At 36.2% G+C, this 17,900-nt stretch overlaps 1 protein-coding gene across 2 annotated transcripts in view; it reads right to left on the reverse strand.

Annotated features, from left to right (window-relative positions):
* The window catches only part of GPSM2 (G protein signaling modulator 2), a 56,744-nt gene that overhangs the window by 18,028 nt on the left and 20,816 nt on the right, over window positions 1–17,900 (reverse strand). For both annotated transcript variants that reach the window (XM_032361426.1, XM_032361425.1), the window contains 8 exons: window positions 17,712–17,847; window positions 17,237–17,379; window positions 16,323–16,446; window positions 16,094–16,209; window positions 13,110–13,265; window positions 12,017–12,125; window positions 11,022–11,151; window positions 5,195–5,265 (listed from right to left, as the gene is read on the reverse strand). In XM_032361426.1, coding sequence (XP_032217317.1) covers window positions 5,195–5,265; window positions 11,022–11,151; window positions 12,017–12,125; window positions 13,110–13,265; window positions 16,094–16,209; window positions 16,323–16,446; window positions 17,237–17,379; window positions 17,712–17,847 — 985 coding nt within the window. The remainder of the gene's footprint in view (window positions 1–5,194; window positions 5,266–11,021; window positions 11,152–12,016; window positions 12,126–13,109; window positions 13,266–16,093; window positions 16,210–16,322; window positions 16,447–17,236; window positions 17,380–17,711; window positions 17,848–17,900) is intronic.

A 17,900-nucleotide genomic window follows, 5' to 3' on the forward strand; every position in this document is an offset into this window, starting at 1 on the left:
AATTTATATAGGCCTAGACCTAGTTTAAATATACTTAACCTCTAAATAGCAGACTCAATATAACAAATATTCACTCTGTGGAAAGGGAAACCTACAGTATTTACAGTAGCTATGTGACATTTGCGGCTTTAACATTTCAGTCTTAAGTGTTTGCAAGTAAGTCCAAAAGTCTATGTTATATAATAACTAATAATTTGATAAAACACATTTTTTTCATGGTTATACCATGAGGCACAAATTAGAGTAAGTCCTATTCCTGAGGCTGGAATAGGAAAATTATTTCCAGCCAATAATTCCAATGTAAGTGGAACTACAATCAAATGTGAGAGTAGCAAAAAGGCGTTTTCTGACATCCAGGGTCTCAAGACCTCCCTTCAGTTACACTCTTTCCCAAGAAGCATCTCTAAGACAGACATCTTTTATCTTTATATATGTTTCTTTACTTTGTTGAGAATAATGAAATAACTCAGTGCAACTTTATGATGAGGAAAAGAAAACAACTAATTCCAAACATATTTTAAAGATAAAACTTGTCATTATTTGGCTCTTGGAAAACTACAGGGTTGAATCTGGTTAGCTGTTTGTTTTTTTTTTAATATAATTTTTTTATTATGTTATGTTAGCCATCATACAGCACATCATTAGTTTTTGATGCAATGTTCCATGATTCATTGTGCATAATACCCAGTGCTTCATGCAATATGTGCCCTCCTTAATACCCATCACCGGGCTCACCCATCCCCTCACCCCCTCCCCTCTTAAACCCTCAGTTTGATTCCTGGAGTCCACAGTCTCTCATGGTTCGTCTCCCCCTCTGACTATCCCCACTTCATTTTTCCCTTCCTTCTCCTAATATCTTCCATGCTATTCCCTATGTTCCACAAATAAGTGAAATCATTTGATAATTGTCTTTCTCTGTTTAACTTACTTCACTCGGCATAATATCCTCCAGTTCTATCCATGTTGATTCAAATGTTGGGTATTCACCCTTTCTGATGGCTGAGTAATAGTCCATTGTACATACGGATTACAGCTCCTTCATCCATTCATCTGTTGAAGGGCATCTCAGCTCCTTCCACAGTTTGGCTATTGTGGACATAGCTGCTATGAACATTGGGGTGCATGTGGCCCTTCTTTTCACTACATCTGTATTATGGGGGTAAATAGTAATGCAATTTCTAGGTCATAGGGTAGCTCTATTTTTAACTTTTTGAGGAACCTCCACACTGTTTTCCAAAATGCTGCACCAACTTATGTTCCCACCAACAGTGTAAGAGGGTTCCCTTTCTCTACAACCTCTCCAACATTTGTTGTTTCTTATCTTGTCAGTTTTTGCCATTCTAACTGGTGTAAGGTGGTATCTCAGTGTGGTTTTGATTTGAATTTCCCTGATGGCTAATGATGTTGAATATTTTTTCATGTGCCTGTTACCTATTTGTATATATTCTTTGGAGAAGTATCTGTTCATGTCTTCTGCCCATTTTTTGACTTGCTTCCTAGACAGCCACTAATGAGACTGAGCAACGAACAAAAATTATGCAAAAAAACAAGAGTCCAGGGCCTGATGGGTTCTGTGGGAGAATTCTACTAAACACTGAAAGAAGAAATAATGCCTATTCTCCTGAAGCTGTTTCAAAAAATAGAAATAGAAGGAAAACTTCTAAACTCATTCTATGAGGCTAGCATTACCTGGATCCCAAAACCAGGTGAAGACCTCATCAAAAAGGAGAATTACAGACCAGTATCTCTGATGAATATGGATGCCAAAATTCTCAACAAGATCCTAGCTAATAGGATCCAAAAGTACATTAAAAGGATTATCCATCACAATCAGGGATTTATCCCTGGGATGCAAGGGTGGTTCAATATTCGCAAATCAGTTGATATGATAAAACAAGTAAGAGAAGAGACAAGAACCACACAGTCCTCTCAATTGATGCAGGAAAAGCATTTGACAAAATACAGCATCCTTTCCTTATTAAAAGTCTTCAGAGTGTAGGGATAGGGGGAACATTGCTCAATTTCATAAAAACCATCTATGAAAAGCCCACAGCAAATATCATTCTCAATGGGGAAAAGCTGAGAGCCTTTCCCTTAAGATCAGGAACATGACAAGGACGACCACTCTCGCCACTATTGTTCAACATAGTACTAGAAGTACTAGAAGTCATAGCAACACCAATCAGCGAAAAAGAAAAGATACTCAGATTGGCAAAGAAGAAGTCAAACTCCCTCTCTTCGCAGGTGACATGATACTTTGTGTGGAAACCCAAAAGATTACTCCCAAATTACTATAAGTCATACAGCAATTCAGTAACCTGGCAGGTTACAAAATCAATGCATAGAAATCAGTTGGTTTCCTATACACTAACAAGGTAACAGTAGAAAGAGAAATTAGGGAGTTGATTCCATTTACAATAGCACCAAAAACCTTAAGATACCTTGGAACAAACCTAACCAAAGAGGGAAAGGATCTATACTACAGAACACTTACGAAGGTAATTGAAGACATGGAAAGATGTCAAAAACATTCCATGCTCATGGATTGGAAGAATAAGCACTGTTAAAATGTCTATGCTGCCCAGAGCGATCTATACTTTCAATGTCATCCTGATAAAAATACCAATGGCCTTTTTCAAAGTGCTGGAACAAACAATCCTGAAATTGGTATGGAACCAGAAAAGACCCCAAATTGTCAAGGAAATGTTAAAAAAGAAAAAGCTGGGGGTATCACGTTGCCTTATTTCAAACTATACTGCAAAGCCATGATCTCCAAGACAGCATGGTACTGGCACAAAAACAGACACATAGGTCAATGGAACAGAATAGAGAACCCAGAATCCAAGAAATGGACCCTCAACTCTGTGGTCAACTAATCTTTGACAAAGCAGGAAAAAATATCCAATGGAAAAAAGACAGTCTCTTCAATAAATGGTGCTGGGAAAATTGGACAGCTCTATACAGAAGAATGAAACTCGACCATTCTCTTACACCATACATAAAGATAAACTCTAAGTGGATGAAAGACCTCAATGTGAGATAGGAGTCCATCAAAATCCTAAAGGAAAACATAGGCAGTAACCTTTTCAGCAACTTCTTTCAAAACATGTCTCCAAAGTCAAGGAAAACAAAAGGAAAAATGAACTTTTGGGACTTCATCAAGATAAAAACTTCTGCATAGTAAAGGAAACAGTCAACAAAACAAAGAGGCAACCCATGGAATGGGAGAAAATATTCACAGATGACACTACAGATAAAGGGCACGTATGCATGATCTATAAAGAACTTCTCAAACTCAACACCCAAAAAAAGAATCTGGTTAGCTTCTTAAAGGAATCTATGGTTAGTACACAGCTGGGCACAAGGTAGCAAATTAATTTCGCTACTTATTAGTATGTTCCTCTAGAATAAGAAAAAGAGGCTTAAACTGACTTAAAGGGATTTTTTTTTTTTTTAAATAATTTGCAGATTGCACAGCTTTGAGAACTGACAAGGTAAGAGGTAGATATTTGGGGGAAATCATGACGTCTTTCAGTTTTTGAACAACTCTGACTGGAATAAAAAAGATACTGGATCTAAGTTCAAATCAATTAGATGTTAGTCTTTTGAAAACTATTCTCACAAAAATGTCAATATTAAAAAAACACATGCTTGTTATAATAGGGCAGAGAAATATTTAACATGGAAATGATATATTAAATATGCATTATAAAATATATCTTTAAATATGACAGTATTCATACAAAAACGCAAGATGAATAAATACCAAAATAACAATAACTGGGAGGTGGGATTACTGATAATTTTAATTTCCTTGTTGAAATTTTCTAAAGTTATTATAATGAACTTATTTTATAAGAAGCATTTTATATAATATACCATAAAAGAACAACCACCTACTTTAACAATGTAAAATTAAGTTAAATGAAGGTGTAAGAAAGTAGCCTAGATTTTTTTTTTTTTTCCAAAAACCTTTTTCCGGGGTGGGGGGGATGGGTGGTATAGGTGATGGGGATTAAAGAGTACACTTAGAGGGGCACCTGGGTGGCTCAGTGGGTTAAAGCCTCTGCCTTCGGCTCCAGTCATGATCCCAGTGTCGTGGGATCGAGCCCCGCATCTGGCTCAATGCTCAGCGGAGGGCCTATTTCCCCTCCTCCTCTTTCTGCCTGCCTTTCTGTCTACTTGTGATCTCTGTCAAATAAATAAATAAATAAAATCTTAAAAAAAAAAAAAAAAAGAGTACACTTAGAGTGATGAGCATTCAGTAATGTATATATAAGTACTGAATTACTATATTGTACACCTGAAACTCATAACACTATGTTAACTCTCCTGGAATTAAAATAAAAAACTTAATAAAAAATAATAAAGACAAAAATAAGCTCTAATTATAAAGTCCCTTCTCTCTTAAAAAGAAAAAAAAAAAAAGCCTAGACAAGATCTTGAATAAAAAGTTATCTGTCAGTTAAGAAAATGCTTTTAAGAAATGCAGCCAGATGGGGCGCCTGGGTGGCTCAGTGGGTTGAAGCCTCTGCTTTCGGCTCAGGTCATGATCCCAGGGTCCTGGGATAGAGCCCCACATTAGGCTCTCTGCTCAGCAGGGAGCCTGCTTCCTCCTCTCTCTCTGCCTCTCTGCCTACTTGTGATCTCTGTCAAGTAAATAAATAAAAAATCTTAAAAAAAAAAAAAAAGAAATGCAGCCAGAAAAACTAGATTGGTCATAAATATTAACCTTGCCAATAATTTTGCCATTACTTAGTTGGGGGAGAAAAAAAAAAAGCTTCCTAACCTTTTAAAAAATTTTTTTCTGATTTTCTTTTAATTAAAATATACATGTACATGTTAAAGTATTCAAACAGTTCAAACTATATATAAAGTAAATATCTCTCCTAACTCAGACACCCAGTATTTTTCCCAGAAGCAACTATTCTTAGCAATTTTCTTACATATGCTTCTGGAAAGGTTTTATGCATCTACAAAGGATATCTATGCATAATGCTCTTCTTGAACAGGTGGCATCATACTACACACATTCTTTTTGGACTTGTACTTTTTTTCTCATTCTTTTTAAAGGAAAATTTTAAAGTGATACCTATACAAGACAAGGTTTATTTAAACTATTCATTTAAGTTATAAGTTATTTAAATATTTGATTTTAACAGTTCAAGAAATTTAAAACATAAAAGCTGCTAACCTTTTCTGGTGTTAACTTCATAAGTTCCATGTTTTCCATACTGTGTCGGCGTCCAAACTTGGGGCGTGCACCTTTGAAAAAAAAATTAATTCAAATAAACCTAGGAGCCCTTAAGAGTACAGCATCACTAGGTTATTCAATTTTAAAGTCTGTTACACAAGCCCATATGGAAGGAGGAAACTTGTACAAACACGTATTCTTTTAAGAATAATAATTTTCCATACCAAATACATAAAAATAGAATATCCACTCCCTCCAAAATGCTTTGATGTACGGAAGCTACATTTTGGTTGGAAACTAACTTTGGTTCTAACATTACCCATTAATTTAGAAAAGGCATTTTATAATAACCGGTTATATACTATCCACAGACTCTTAAAAGAAAAAATGAGAAGGACAAATCCTGTATGATCTCACTTATAGTGGAATCTTAAAAAAAAAAACAACAAAACCCAAACTAGGAAAAAGAGATCTGCTTATCAGAAGCAGAGGGGATTAGGGGAGGGGAACGTGGTCAAAAGGTATAAACTTTGGTTATAAAGTAAATATGTACTAGAGAATATAATATACAACATGACGACTATAGTCAACATTGCTCTATGATACTTAGGGAAGTTGCTAAGAGGGTTTATCGTAAGGATGTTCATCACGAGAAAATCAAGCCATCTTGCTTGTATACCTTAAAATTAGTCATGTATATCATTTTTCAATAAACTGAAAAAAATTTCAAATTAAATAAAGGAGGAAAAAAAGCTGTACGGCAGTTTAAGTAAGTAAAAACCTGAAGAAAAGGCTTTAGAGGGTGCATGGGTGGCTCAGATAGTTAAGCGTCTACCTTTGGCTTGGGTCACGATCCCTGTGTCCTGGGATAAAGTCTCACATCGGGCTCCCTGAGCAGGGAGCCTGCTTCTCCCTCTGCCTCTGTTTTTTATGCATAAATAAATATTTTTTAAAAAAGGCTTTAGGCCTTCAGTTTTGAGCTAATAATCAAAATAACATCCTTAGTACTATATCTTGTTCCTTTTTTTTTTTTTAAAGTAGGCTCCATGCCCAATGTGGAACTTGAACTCATGATCCCAAGATTAAGAGTAGCATGTTCTGGGGTGCCTGGGTGGCTCAGTGGGTTAAAGCCTCTGCCTTTGGCTCAGGTCATGATCTCAGGGTTCTGGGATTGAGCCCCGCATTGGGCTCTCTGCTCAGCAGGGAGCCTGCTTCCTCCTTTCCCCTGCACCCCACCCCGCCTGCCTCTCTGCCTACTTGTGATCTCTGTCAAATAAATAAAAATCTTAAAAAAAAAAAAAAAAAGTCACATGTTCTGTTGACCGAGCCAGCTAGGTGTCCCTGTTGTAACTCTTTCCTAAGTCACTCACTTTCATTTTAAGATCACATTAAATGTTAAATTAAAACTTTCTCAAATTTCTTTTTAATAATCATTAAAATAGAATTTTCATATCCATTCAATATTTTAAAGACATAATATAAGGAATATATGATACCTAGTACCCAGCTTAAGAAATAAACCATTATCAACACATTAATTCCTCATCTATGTGACTCTTCCTATAACTTGCCTCCTCATGGTAATTTTTAAATTTTCATTACATATGAATAGCTCTCTAAGCAACATAGCTTATGATATAGTAAATAAATGCTCTCATAGTTTATGTATCATCTAACTTGATTCCTTTGAGAAACCTTACGTTTGAGAGATTCAGCCAAGTTGCTATGTGTAGTTTAGTTTAATTTTCATTGCCATTTTAGGACTAGGAAATTCTTTATCTGTTCGACTAGGGACAGATTTATAGGTTGATTCCATTTTTTTAAAAAAATCATATAAATAAGTACTACTACAGAAATTCTTGGAAATACATCTTAGTGGCATGAGAAAGAATTTCTTCCAGTTTGGCTATCAGCAGTATGCGTATGCTTACTACATTCACAACTTTCCCAGAATGTTGCCAGATTGTTCTTGAGAGTAGATATATTTCTGTCACTGTCAGCACTGAGTAAGAGTTTCTATTACCCACATCTCAATACTGGTATTCTCAGACCTTTTAATTTTTAGCCACCTCATAAGTTTCCAGTATTAACCTCACTGTCGTTTTCCCTGATTAAATGAGTTAAATATCTTTTCATATATTTATGGGCTATTTGTATTTCTTCTGTTCATCATTTTGATGATTTTTTTGGGGTTATCTGTCTTATTTTTAATTTATAGGCATTTTTTAAAAGATTTTATTTATTTATTTGACAGGCAGAGATCACAAGTAGGCAGAGAGGCAGGCAGAGAGAGAGGGGGAAGCAGGCTCCCCGCTGAGCAGAGAGCCTGACGTGGGGCTCGATTCCCAGGACCCTGGAACTATGACCTGAGCTGAAGGCAAGCCGAAGCCAGAGGCTTTAACCCCCTGAGCCACCCAAGTGCCCCTAGTCTTTCTAAAGAACCAAATTTGTAGTTTTCAAAATCTCTCTATTGAATCTTTGTTTTAATTTCATTAACTTCTGTTACTATTTTTTGCCTTCTACTTTCTTTTATTTTTTGTTTTTACATTTGTTAAAAAAGATTTTATTTGTTTGTCAGAGTTAGAGAGAGGGAGAGAGAGCATAAGCAGGGGGAGAAGCCGGCTCCCCACTGAGCAAGGAGCCCAAACTGAGACTAGTCACATGTGACTCTTTTTTTTTTTTTTTTTGGCAGAGAGAGAGAGAGAGTGCACATGCAAGCACATGCGCACTCAAGTAGGCAGAGTGGCAGGCAGAGGAAGAGGAAGAAGCAGGCTCTCTGCTGAGCAGGGAGCCTGACATGGGGCTTAGTCCCAGGACCGTAGGATCATGACCTGAGCTGAAGGCAGCCAATTAACTGACTGAGCCACCCAGAGGCCCTTAACTTTTTAATTAATTATAATTAATAATATTAAGAATTAATTTCCACTTTTGCACTAGCCACACTGCAAGTTCTCAAGAGCCACATATGGCTAGAGGCTATTGTACTAGACAGATTAGATCTACAATATTTCCATCTTCACAGAAAGTTCTATTAGAAGCACTCATCTAGGGGTACCTGGGTAGCTCAGTCAGTTAAGTGTCTGCTTTCAGCTCAGGTCATGATCATAGTGTTCTTGGATTGGGCCCTGCATCGGGCTCCCTGATCAGCAAGTAGTCTGCTTCTCTGTCTCTCCCCCTGGCTCATGCTTGCTCCCTCTGTCAAATCAATCAATCAATCAACAATCAATCAATCAAATCTTGGGATGCCTGCGTGGCTCAGTTGGATAAGCGTCTGCCTTTGGCTCGGGTCATGATCCCAAGGTCTTGAGACTGAGTCCCACATCAAGCTGCTTGCTCAGTGCAGAGCCGGCTTCTGCCTGCCGCTCCCCCTGCTCTTGCCCTCTTCTGACAAATAAAATCTTTAGGGGAGCCCAGGTGGCTCAGTGGGTTAAAGCCTCTGTCTTTGGCTCAGGTAATGATCCCAGGGTCCTGGGATCAAGACCCGCATCGGGCTCTTTGCTCAGCAGGAAGCCTGCTTCCTCCTCTCTCTCTCTCTGCCTACTCCTGATCTTTGTCTGTCAAATAAATAAATAAAATCTTTTTTTTTTAATAAATAAAATCTTTAAAAAAAATCAAGTATGTTTAAAAAAAATCTTTAAAAAATAAAATCTTAAAAAAAAGAAAAAAAGAAGTAGATCTAGAGTATACAATAAGAGGAAAAAGGATAAAATCAGAACGGAAGGAAGGACAAGATAGACAGATAATAGGGAGGGAGAGATGGAAGGGGAAAGGAAGAAAAGGTCCAAGAATTGATCTCTGCGGGCACCTGGGTGGCTCTGTTGTTGGGCATCTGCCTTCGGCTCAGGTCATGATCCCAGGGTCCTGGGATCAAGCCCCCGCAATGGGCTCCCTACTCTGCGGGGAGCCTGCTTCTTCCTCTCTCACTCCCCCTGCTTGTGTTCCCTCTCTCGCTATGTCTCTAGCAAATAAATAAATAAAATCTTAAAAAAAAAAAAAAAAAGAACTGATCTCTGGGCACTACAAATTTCAAGGATGTAAAGATGATGAGGAGACAGTAATGATGACTGAGAGTGGCCAGTGAGGTGAGAGCAAACCAGAAAAGGAGGATAATCCTGGAATACCAAAGAAAGTATTTTGAGAAGGGAATGATCAGCAGTAGGAAATATCATTGAGAAATCAAGTAACCTGACCAATGATTTGGTAAAATGGAGATCTCTGGTAACCTTGAAAAGATTTCAGTGTCACGATGGAGCCAAAGCCCGAGTAGAGTGACTTGAGCAGGGAATGGGAGGTGAAGAAGTAAAGAAATGAACATTAATAATATTTTCAAGGTTTTTTTAAATAAGTGGGAACGAAAAAATGGGTCTATAGTTAGAGGGGTCATGAGGACAAGTAATAGTTTGTTAAAATATCAGAAATATTACAACATACCTTACTTGAAAATTAAGCAGAGAAATTTTACAGCCCATTACTCAGTTGCAAAGCACACAGTCCCATAAATTACCCATACTTCAGAATCTTTCACTAAATGTTCTTTCAAAGTCTGACTAAGCTGCTAATATCTCTTCCTTCTTCCTTTCTTTATATGGGTTAGACAAGGAAACAGATGAAAGTTCGATTTTTCACTGACTTTCAAGTTCAGAACATTAATCTGTATTGGTACCTTTTATCAGACTAAGAATTTTTAAAGCTTCGGCCAGATCTGTAAAATGGATCTCACACAAGCATGTACAAAGTATTAAATTATTGTCCCTTTTTATTTCTTTAATCAGAGGTAGAATTTGGGGGGCACCTGGTTGGCTCAGTCAGTAGAGTGTATGACTCTTGATCTCAGGGTCATGAGTTCAAGCCTCATATGGCACATAAGGCTTACTTAAAAAAAAAAAGTACATTTTTTTTCATGTAGAAATAGAGACAGTCCAGCATGTCTTTCCCTGAAGCAATGTCAAACCAAATCTTTCTGTAGGTGCTGACCTAAAAATTTCCCAGGTTTTCTGAATTAAAAAAAAAAAAAAAAAGTAATAATGCTAAGAGATCACCTTAGAAATTAAATGGGAGGGGGGCCTGCATTGCTCAATCAGATAAGTGTCTGTCTCTAGATTCCAGCTCAGGCCATCATCTCAGGGTCGTGAAATGGGGACCTGCATCAGGCTCCACACTGACTGTAGTCTGCTTGCCCCTCTCCCTCCCCCTGTTTGCTATTACCCCCCCAACTCTCAAATAAATAAATAAATAAATAAAATCTTTTTTAAAAAGGGGGGGAGAAAATAACTAAATAAAAATCATATACGTAGAAACATTTGAATCAAAAATAACCAAACAATATGTTTTAATTTTGTCATCTTCACATATACAAACTTTTTTTTTTTTTAAAAGATTTTATTTATTTATTTGACAGAGAACACAAGTAGGCAGAGAGGCAGGCAGAGAGAGAGAGAGAGAAGCAGGCTCTGCACTGAGCAGAGAGCCCGATGCGGGGCTCGATCCCAGGACCCTGGGACCACGACCCGGGCCGAAGGCAGAGGCCTTAACCCGCTGAGCCACCCAGGCGCCCCACATATACAAACTTTTGAATGAGCTTATAGAGAATTTAAATGTATTTTTACAAAAGAAAATCATCATAACTTTACCATTCCTAAGTTCATGATAACAGCTGAAAATACTATATTCTATATTGATAAACCAATAGGACAGGGTAAAGCAAAAAGGTATATTAAAAAGTTAAGCTTCCTATGTTATATATTCTCTCTGGACATGGTAAACATGTGGTATGTAATGTAAATGTAATTGAGGATAAAGAAATTGGGTTTGAAGACCTATTACTTACCATGCAAACTGTTATCAATTTCAATATTTTCAGACATTATTGAATTATTTGTGCTGTAGCTCAGACCAAGAACCATTTGAAGATCTGAGAGATTTAGTCGTGCTGTTAGTTCACCACTTCTATCCCCAACCTACAACCACAAGCATTTATATTTTAGAGTAGTATTAAAAGACAAAAAATGGTGAAGATTAGCTGAAAATGTTGTGAACCCAAAACTCAAGAAAATATAGAGAAATGAAAATTGTTATATCAGAATTAAGAAACTGAATTAAATGTTTTTTTTTCAATAATTGTTTTAAAGAAAATAGAAATTTCTGTAAGTATGGCAATAGAAGAGCTAATTATATTGTATCAATTCATTCTCTAAATATTAGTTGCTTTTAACTTCTACAATTGTATTTAATAATAATGTAAGTTATTCTGTGACAGACTGACTTGGCATCACATGATTAAAATTTCCTAATTTTGTTTCCATTCCACAATAATAGTTAATATATATTAAACCAGCACTAGACAATACACTGGGCAGTTTTATATACACTATCTCTAATTCTTACAATGATCTGCAAGGTAGATATTATTCGTCCCATTTTATAAATGAGATAAATGAGACTCAGAAAAGGTTTCTAATCTCAAATAGCCAGAAAGTGACAGAACTGCAACAGGAAAAAATCCGTGATTGGTTTACAAAACAAAACATGTTTTTGTTTCTATACCATGCTACTTTTCCATGTAGAGATGGGAGGCATATTTTGTAATCTTTCTATTCTGCCATGCTTGGCCTTACCTTCCTGTCTTCCTATATCAAGGCCAATGCAAAGAGACCTCTGATTTGTATCTCAAAATGCTTTGTGCAGTTCTTATGCCAAGGGAATAACATAGTTAAATTTATTACTAGGTCACATAGGAGCAATCTAGAGAAATAACAGGGCTTCCCTCAACCCTGCTAATTTGTGAACCATAACAGCACAGATAGGAGTGTTTTAGTTTCATACCTCTCTTGAAATTTCCAAGTGCTTTTCAGCAAAATGCATCGCTTGATCATGATTCCCTAGAGCAGTGTATGCATTTCCTAAGCTCCAGCATGCTCTTCCCTCACCAATTCTACAAAACAATTCAAAGCTAACATGAGTTATCTGAAAGAGAGCTATATGTGGAATAAAAGCTATCTAGAAGTAATTAATAGTAATAATTAGTCACTGATTTCTGAAAAATATTAAATACCATATTTAAATATTATCTAGTAATAATTAAAATTATTTGGTCTTTCAAAAAGGAACATACTATCTTAATATTAGAGATTTATTAGAATACCCAGATAATACGGAAATCAGAGTCAGGTATTAAAATGGGAAACATTCTTTTAAAACATACAATTTATTATGAAATAATAAAATCTCTTGGATAGGTCCTTCTAAACGACTCCATTTTCTTTTCATGATAGCCCAGGTAATCATTCAGTCCATGTTTGAATACTACTGGGGAGAGAGAACTCACTAGAAGTAGCATACTTTACTTTGAACAACTACAGAGAAATTCTTCATAATGAAGTAAAATCTGTAATGAAGTAAAAATCTGTCTCCTAAAGCAAACATTACAGACTAAATGCGTAGAGATACACTGCTTTTTCATACCATTTTTTAAAAAATAGCCATCAACATTTAAAAATCAGAAGATTTCATATAAAACTCAGGACTTCCAGCTTCTCTTTAAAAAAGAGAAATATTTGGACATCATAGATCCTCCGTCCTGCCTAGCAAAATGAGCTGGAGCTGAGGAGCTTTATATTGGCCCTTATCTGTAAGTTGACCACTATTCCCACACTGATCTAGTCAGGAGGACCTCTGTAGGCAATTGAGTTTGTGACCTCTTTACTGTCTTGCAAGGTTCAAGGCTATATGGAGCACTCTCATCTTCTAAGACATGCTAGTCCTTCAAACAATAATATAGAGAGGAGGTGACTAAAGCAGAAGAAATTCCTTGATTAAAAATTTCAAAGAAAACAAAGGAAACAAAAACAAAGGAAAAACTCTAGGGGCTCAATAATGCATCTATATTTTAATTTTAGTAAAAAAGTGTGTAACTTACCTATCATTTAGCTCTTGAGCAATTGCTAAGTGCTTCAGATGATAATCAATGGCCTTTTCATAGTCTTGAAGCAAAGTATATGTGTTTCCAAGACTATAACAAGACTGTGCTTCAACAGCTCTGTCTTTAAGCTGTCGAGCCAATAGTAGTGTCTTTCTAAAAAAAGAAATTAGTTCTCACACAATGATCATTTTTATTTTTGGCTACAATACTTGTAAATTATTATACAAAAAACTGTAAAATAAATTGTAAAATAAAACTCTTTTTCCTTCTGCCTTTACAGTACATCTATTTTAGAGTTCAATATCCCACACTTTCTCCACTACTTTTAGACAAAATGAAAAGATGTCTTGGAAACACAAAAACCAAATCCAGATTCTAAGAATAAATTTGAGAGTCCTATTAATTCTTCAGAGAAAAAGAATATTGAAATATGAGATTAAGTACCCCTACAGATTATATAATTTTTTTTTTTAACATTTTAAAAAACTGTCCCAGTTGTAGGGGCAAAAAAAGAGAATTTTTGTACATACAACCTCACTTTGCAATCATACTGTTGTCTTTGCATTTTGTCAAAACTCAAAATACTTGGTTAAAATTCTAATGTATAGGTTATTAGTCACTGATTTCTGAAAAATATTAAATACCATATTTAAATATTAACTAAATTCTACCTATACTCATTGAATCGTCAATGAGAAGCTAGTGTAGCCGCTAAGAGTGTGGATCCTAGAGCCAGACTGGGTTCAAATCCCAACTTTGCCAATTATTAGCTCCGCAATGGGGCAAGTCTCTCAACCTCTCTTCGTTTCTTCATATGTTAAATGGAGAAAATACCTCACAGGGTTTTGTGAAGATTAAATGAATTAGTATATACAAAGTGCTTAGAATAGCATCTTGTTCACAGTAGATGCTAATAAATGTTAATACTGTTTTTATTCTTATCATCAGCACTTAATCCTACAGATGCTTTAGATCCAGTAACTTAAATGACTCCTATAATTTCTGCCAAATACTATAAATACTTCATATGATTTATAATATATGAAAAATAAGTAGATGATAATATGATAGGTTTAAGCAAACAAAGCTGAAATTATATACTTAAATGATGATAACTTCAAATCTGTTACCTTGGGAGGCTACACACTTACTCTAACATTGCCTCCTCTCAAACATTTTTAGAAGACTTTTGGATTTGCTTTCAGATCCTGGGCTATCTTTCTGGCACACCATTATTCTTTGAGGGTATAGTTCATTTGTAAATGTTCAGAAGTCCTTCTGGAACCAAATTCAATTGCTAAAGTAGGTTTACCAAACTACTGCTTTCTATCCTGAAGGATATAAATTTTAAAATATTAAGGCAGGGGCGCCTGGGTGGCTCAGTCAGTTAAGTGTCTGCCTTTGGCTCAGGTTGTAATCCTGGGGTCCTGGGATCGAGTCTCACATCCAGCTCCCTGCTCCAGGAAGCTCTGCTTCTCCCTCTGCCTCTCTCTCTCAGTCCTCTCATGAATAAATAAAATGTTAAAAAATCTTTAAAATGTTAAGACATTCCTCTTCTGTGGTCCTGGAAAACAATTCTAAACGAGAGTTCTGAGTTTCTAGCCTACTTATGGAGAGGGCATTGGGAAGAAGTTTCATACTTTATACCCATGCTTTCGAGTCAATAGCTACCATCCTCTTTATTATAGAACTTTTCAGTATTTAATACAAGTAGATCATTTATTAATTAAGACATTTCTATGTCTTCTGCTTTAAAATATAGAAGAAACTTTTCTATTTAAAAATCAAAATATTAGGGACGCCTGGGTGGCTCAGTTGGTTAAGCAGCTACCTTCGGCCTCAGGTCATGATTCCCAGTGTCCTGGGATCGAGTCCCACATCGGGCTCCTTGCTCAGCAGGGAGCCTGCTTCTCCCTCTGCCTCTGTCTGCCATTCTGTCTGCCTGTGCTCGCTCTCTCTTCCTTTCTCTCTCTGACAAATAAATAAAATCTTTAAAAAAAAATCAAAATATATACTCCTTATATAGTAATTTATTTGGGAGGGCATTTCATATTTATCTAACCAACTAACAAATATTAACCACTGGTCAATGTTTAGGATGGGATGACATTCTAGTTTTTTAGATGGATCTAAAAGCAATTTTATGGTTTTTTTAAGATGACAAACTATCCAAAATCACATTAGATTCTTTAACAATAAAATACAAATCAATCACTGTATCTGTGGTTCAAACTAGCTTCTGCCTAAGGCCTACATGGGTCTTCAATCTCCACTAATTAGAGAAAACTCCAAACTAGAAAGCATAGACTGGACAATCTCAAAGAGTCTATACTTTGCTATACCTACGTTTCCAGTCTATTGATAGATCAGAAAGACCCTTCACAGAAGAAGTTGGGTTTGCCAACTCCTCAGGTAAGTGAATGGGGGCCTGAGCCTTACAGTGAGGATCAAAGATCCTCAGGAGAACTGCTCAACAAGGGAGTGTGGATGGTGGGGAAAAAAATTCAGTGATCACTGGAGAAAACTAGGGCATATTTTTGTTAACAGGCTTTCTTTTGGGCTTTTCTTCAAAACACATAGTTAGGTTAAAAAAAAGACAAGACCAGAAACACATAAATATATACACCACACATGCTAAACAGGTTTTAAAAGATTTAAAAGTTCAGAATTTCATTTAAAAACAATTAGTTTTAAAGATAAAAACTAACAAAAATATAAAGGAGTCATAGCACCCCACTAAAGCTAAGGTACCAGGTCCTATGCGAATTAAGTGCTGAATTTATTCTTTTATTCAATCCTCACAATAATACCAAAAGCACGGAATTGGCATTATCTGTTACAATGAAGAAACTGAGGTTTAGAAGCACAAAGTCCTGCTTCTAATAATGTGCAAAAAGCAGGTTTTTAAACCCAGAGGCTATCATTAATAGGACTGCTTTAACTACTCATTTTACATTTATCTACAGAAATAATAGACTAACTTGTAGTATTCAGAGGCAGTTTCAAATTCACCAAGAAATATATATGCATTTCCAAGGTTGCTATATGCTCTTCTTTCAGCTGCTTTATCTCCAAATTCTTTTGCAATAAGGAGACGCTGAAACAGAAAATTCTAATTAGATATAGCTATAATACAACCAGAGAATAATCTAATCACTGTTCAAAACACTGATGGAGAAAATGATCTGGCTCCAAAGCCTTGCACTATACCTGCTCATGAGCTATAACCGCATCCCTGAAGTTGCCAAGGAGGTAATGTGTGTTTCCAAGATTTCCAAAAGCACGTCCTTGGGCTGCTCGATCACCCAAAGCAGTCACTAGTGATAGGTTTTCTCTAATCAAAAAAGTTTGTGAAAAAATAAGTTTGAGAAAAAAATGTATTAATTTGATTTGTAAATCAAATTCTTTTTATCAAAAAAATTTTAAATAAGCTTAGAGCCATAATGTAGCACATTTTAAAGCTCCATCTATGAAAGGGGTGCCTGCGGGACTCAGTGGGTCGAGAGTCTCACTCTTGATTTCAGCTCGTATCATGATCTCAGGGTCGCGAGACTGGGCCCCATGTCAGACTCTATGCTCAGCAGAAGTCTGTTTGAGATTCTCTCTCCCTCTGGCCCTTCCCCAGCCATCCCCCCTGACCAACTGCCCCGGCTCATGTGTACACTCTAAGTAAATAAATAAAATCTTAAAAAAAAAAAAAAGATATACCTAAGATGGAGGGTGATTATAGTAAATAACCAGGAATACTTTACTGAATCATTCAGGCTGGTTTCTGTCCAAAGTCAAGAACAAGGTCAGTCTTGGAACCCTTACAGCTAAGAAGTTTTATGGAAGATCTACTAGTAAGAGACTAAATTTACTCCACATAATTTAGGCTATTGATTTAGATATTTCTTGTTTTTGCCACTAAGTGGCACTGGTTAACAATTTAAAGGAAACCTTTCCTGGGGAGGGGATTACTACTGAACTAAAACCATAACAGCAGCAATCTGATGGTTTATTTTTACTTGCTAGTCCATAACTCTAAAACTTTTGCCAAACTTAAGAACGTATTACTGGATAAAGAACATAGAGCAGATCTGTGGCTTAGGTGGGCCATATGACTGCTACTTACTGTTACTTACTCATAATAATCCACAGCTGCCTGGAGGGCATTTCTCACTTCTTCTGGAAATTCTCCTATGTCCTGAGGACCAGGGCAGCCAAAACTTTTCCCTTTGGCGTGATACACATTTCCAAGATTGTAAAGTGCTCTTGCTTCTCCCACCTAGATGAAGATATCAGCAGAATTTACATTATGAAATCAGAAGCCAAGTATTCTAATGCTGATCACATATTTATTTATAATACCCTTGATGGCCAAGAAAAAGAAATGTTTACACTGGCCATCCACAAAGAACTAAACAAATGATTACTTATGAAAGAAGAATGTGTTATCTTCTTTTTCTCTATTTTAAATTTTTTATTTTTTTCTTTTACTTTTTCTAGAAATATTTTTGGTATTAACTTCTAGTAAACTACAGAATAATTAAATAGGATTTAAAACACAAAGCAATTTCAATGAAAACATTTGACCTACCATCTAACGTTCCTTATTACCTTGTCATTAAGCTCTCTAGAAATATCTAGATGTCGCTGACAACAAACTACAGCTTCATCAAAATTCCCAAGAACTTTTAAGGTGTTTCCCAGATTACCACTAGCTTTGGCTTCCCCCAGCTGGTCTCCAATAGTCCTGGAGAAAAAAAGAAAAAAAAAAAGTAAGTGGTATTAAAAATAAAAGCAGTC

The sequence above is a fragment of the Mustela erminea genome, chromosome 10 (genome assembly GCF_009829155.1).
Source record: "Mustela erminea isolate mMusErm1 chromosome 10, mMusErm1.Pri, whole genome shotgun sequence".
NCBI lineage: Eukaryota > Metazoa > Chordata > Mammalia > Carnivora > Mustelidae > Mustela > Mustela erminea.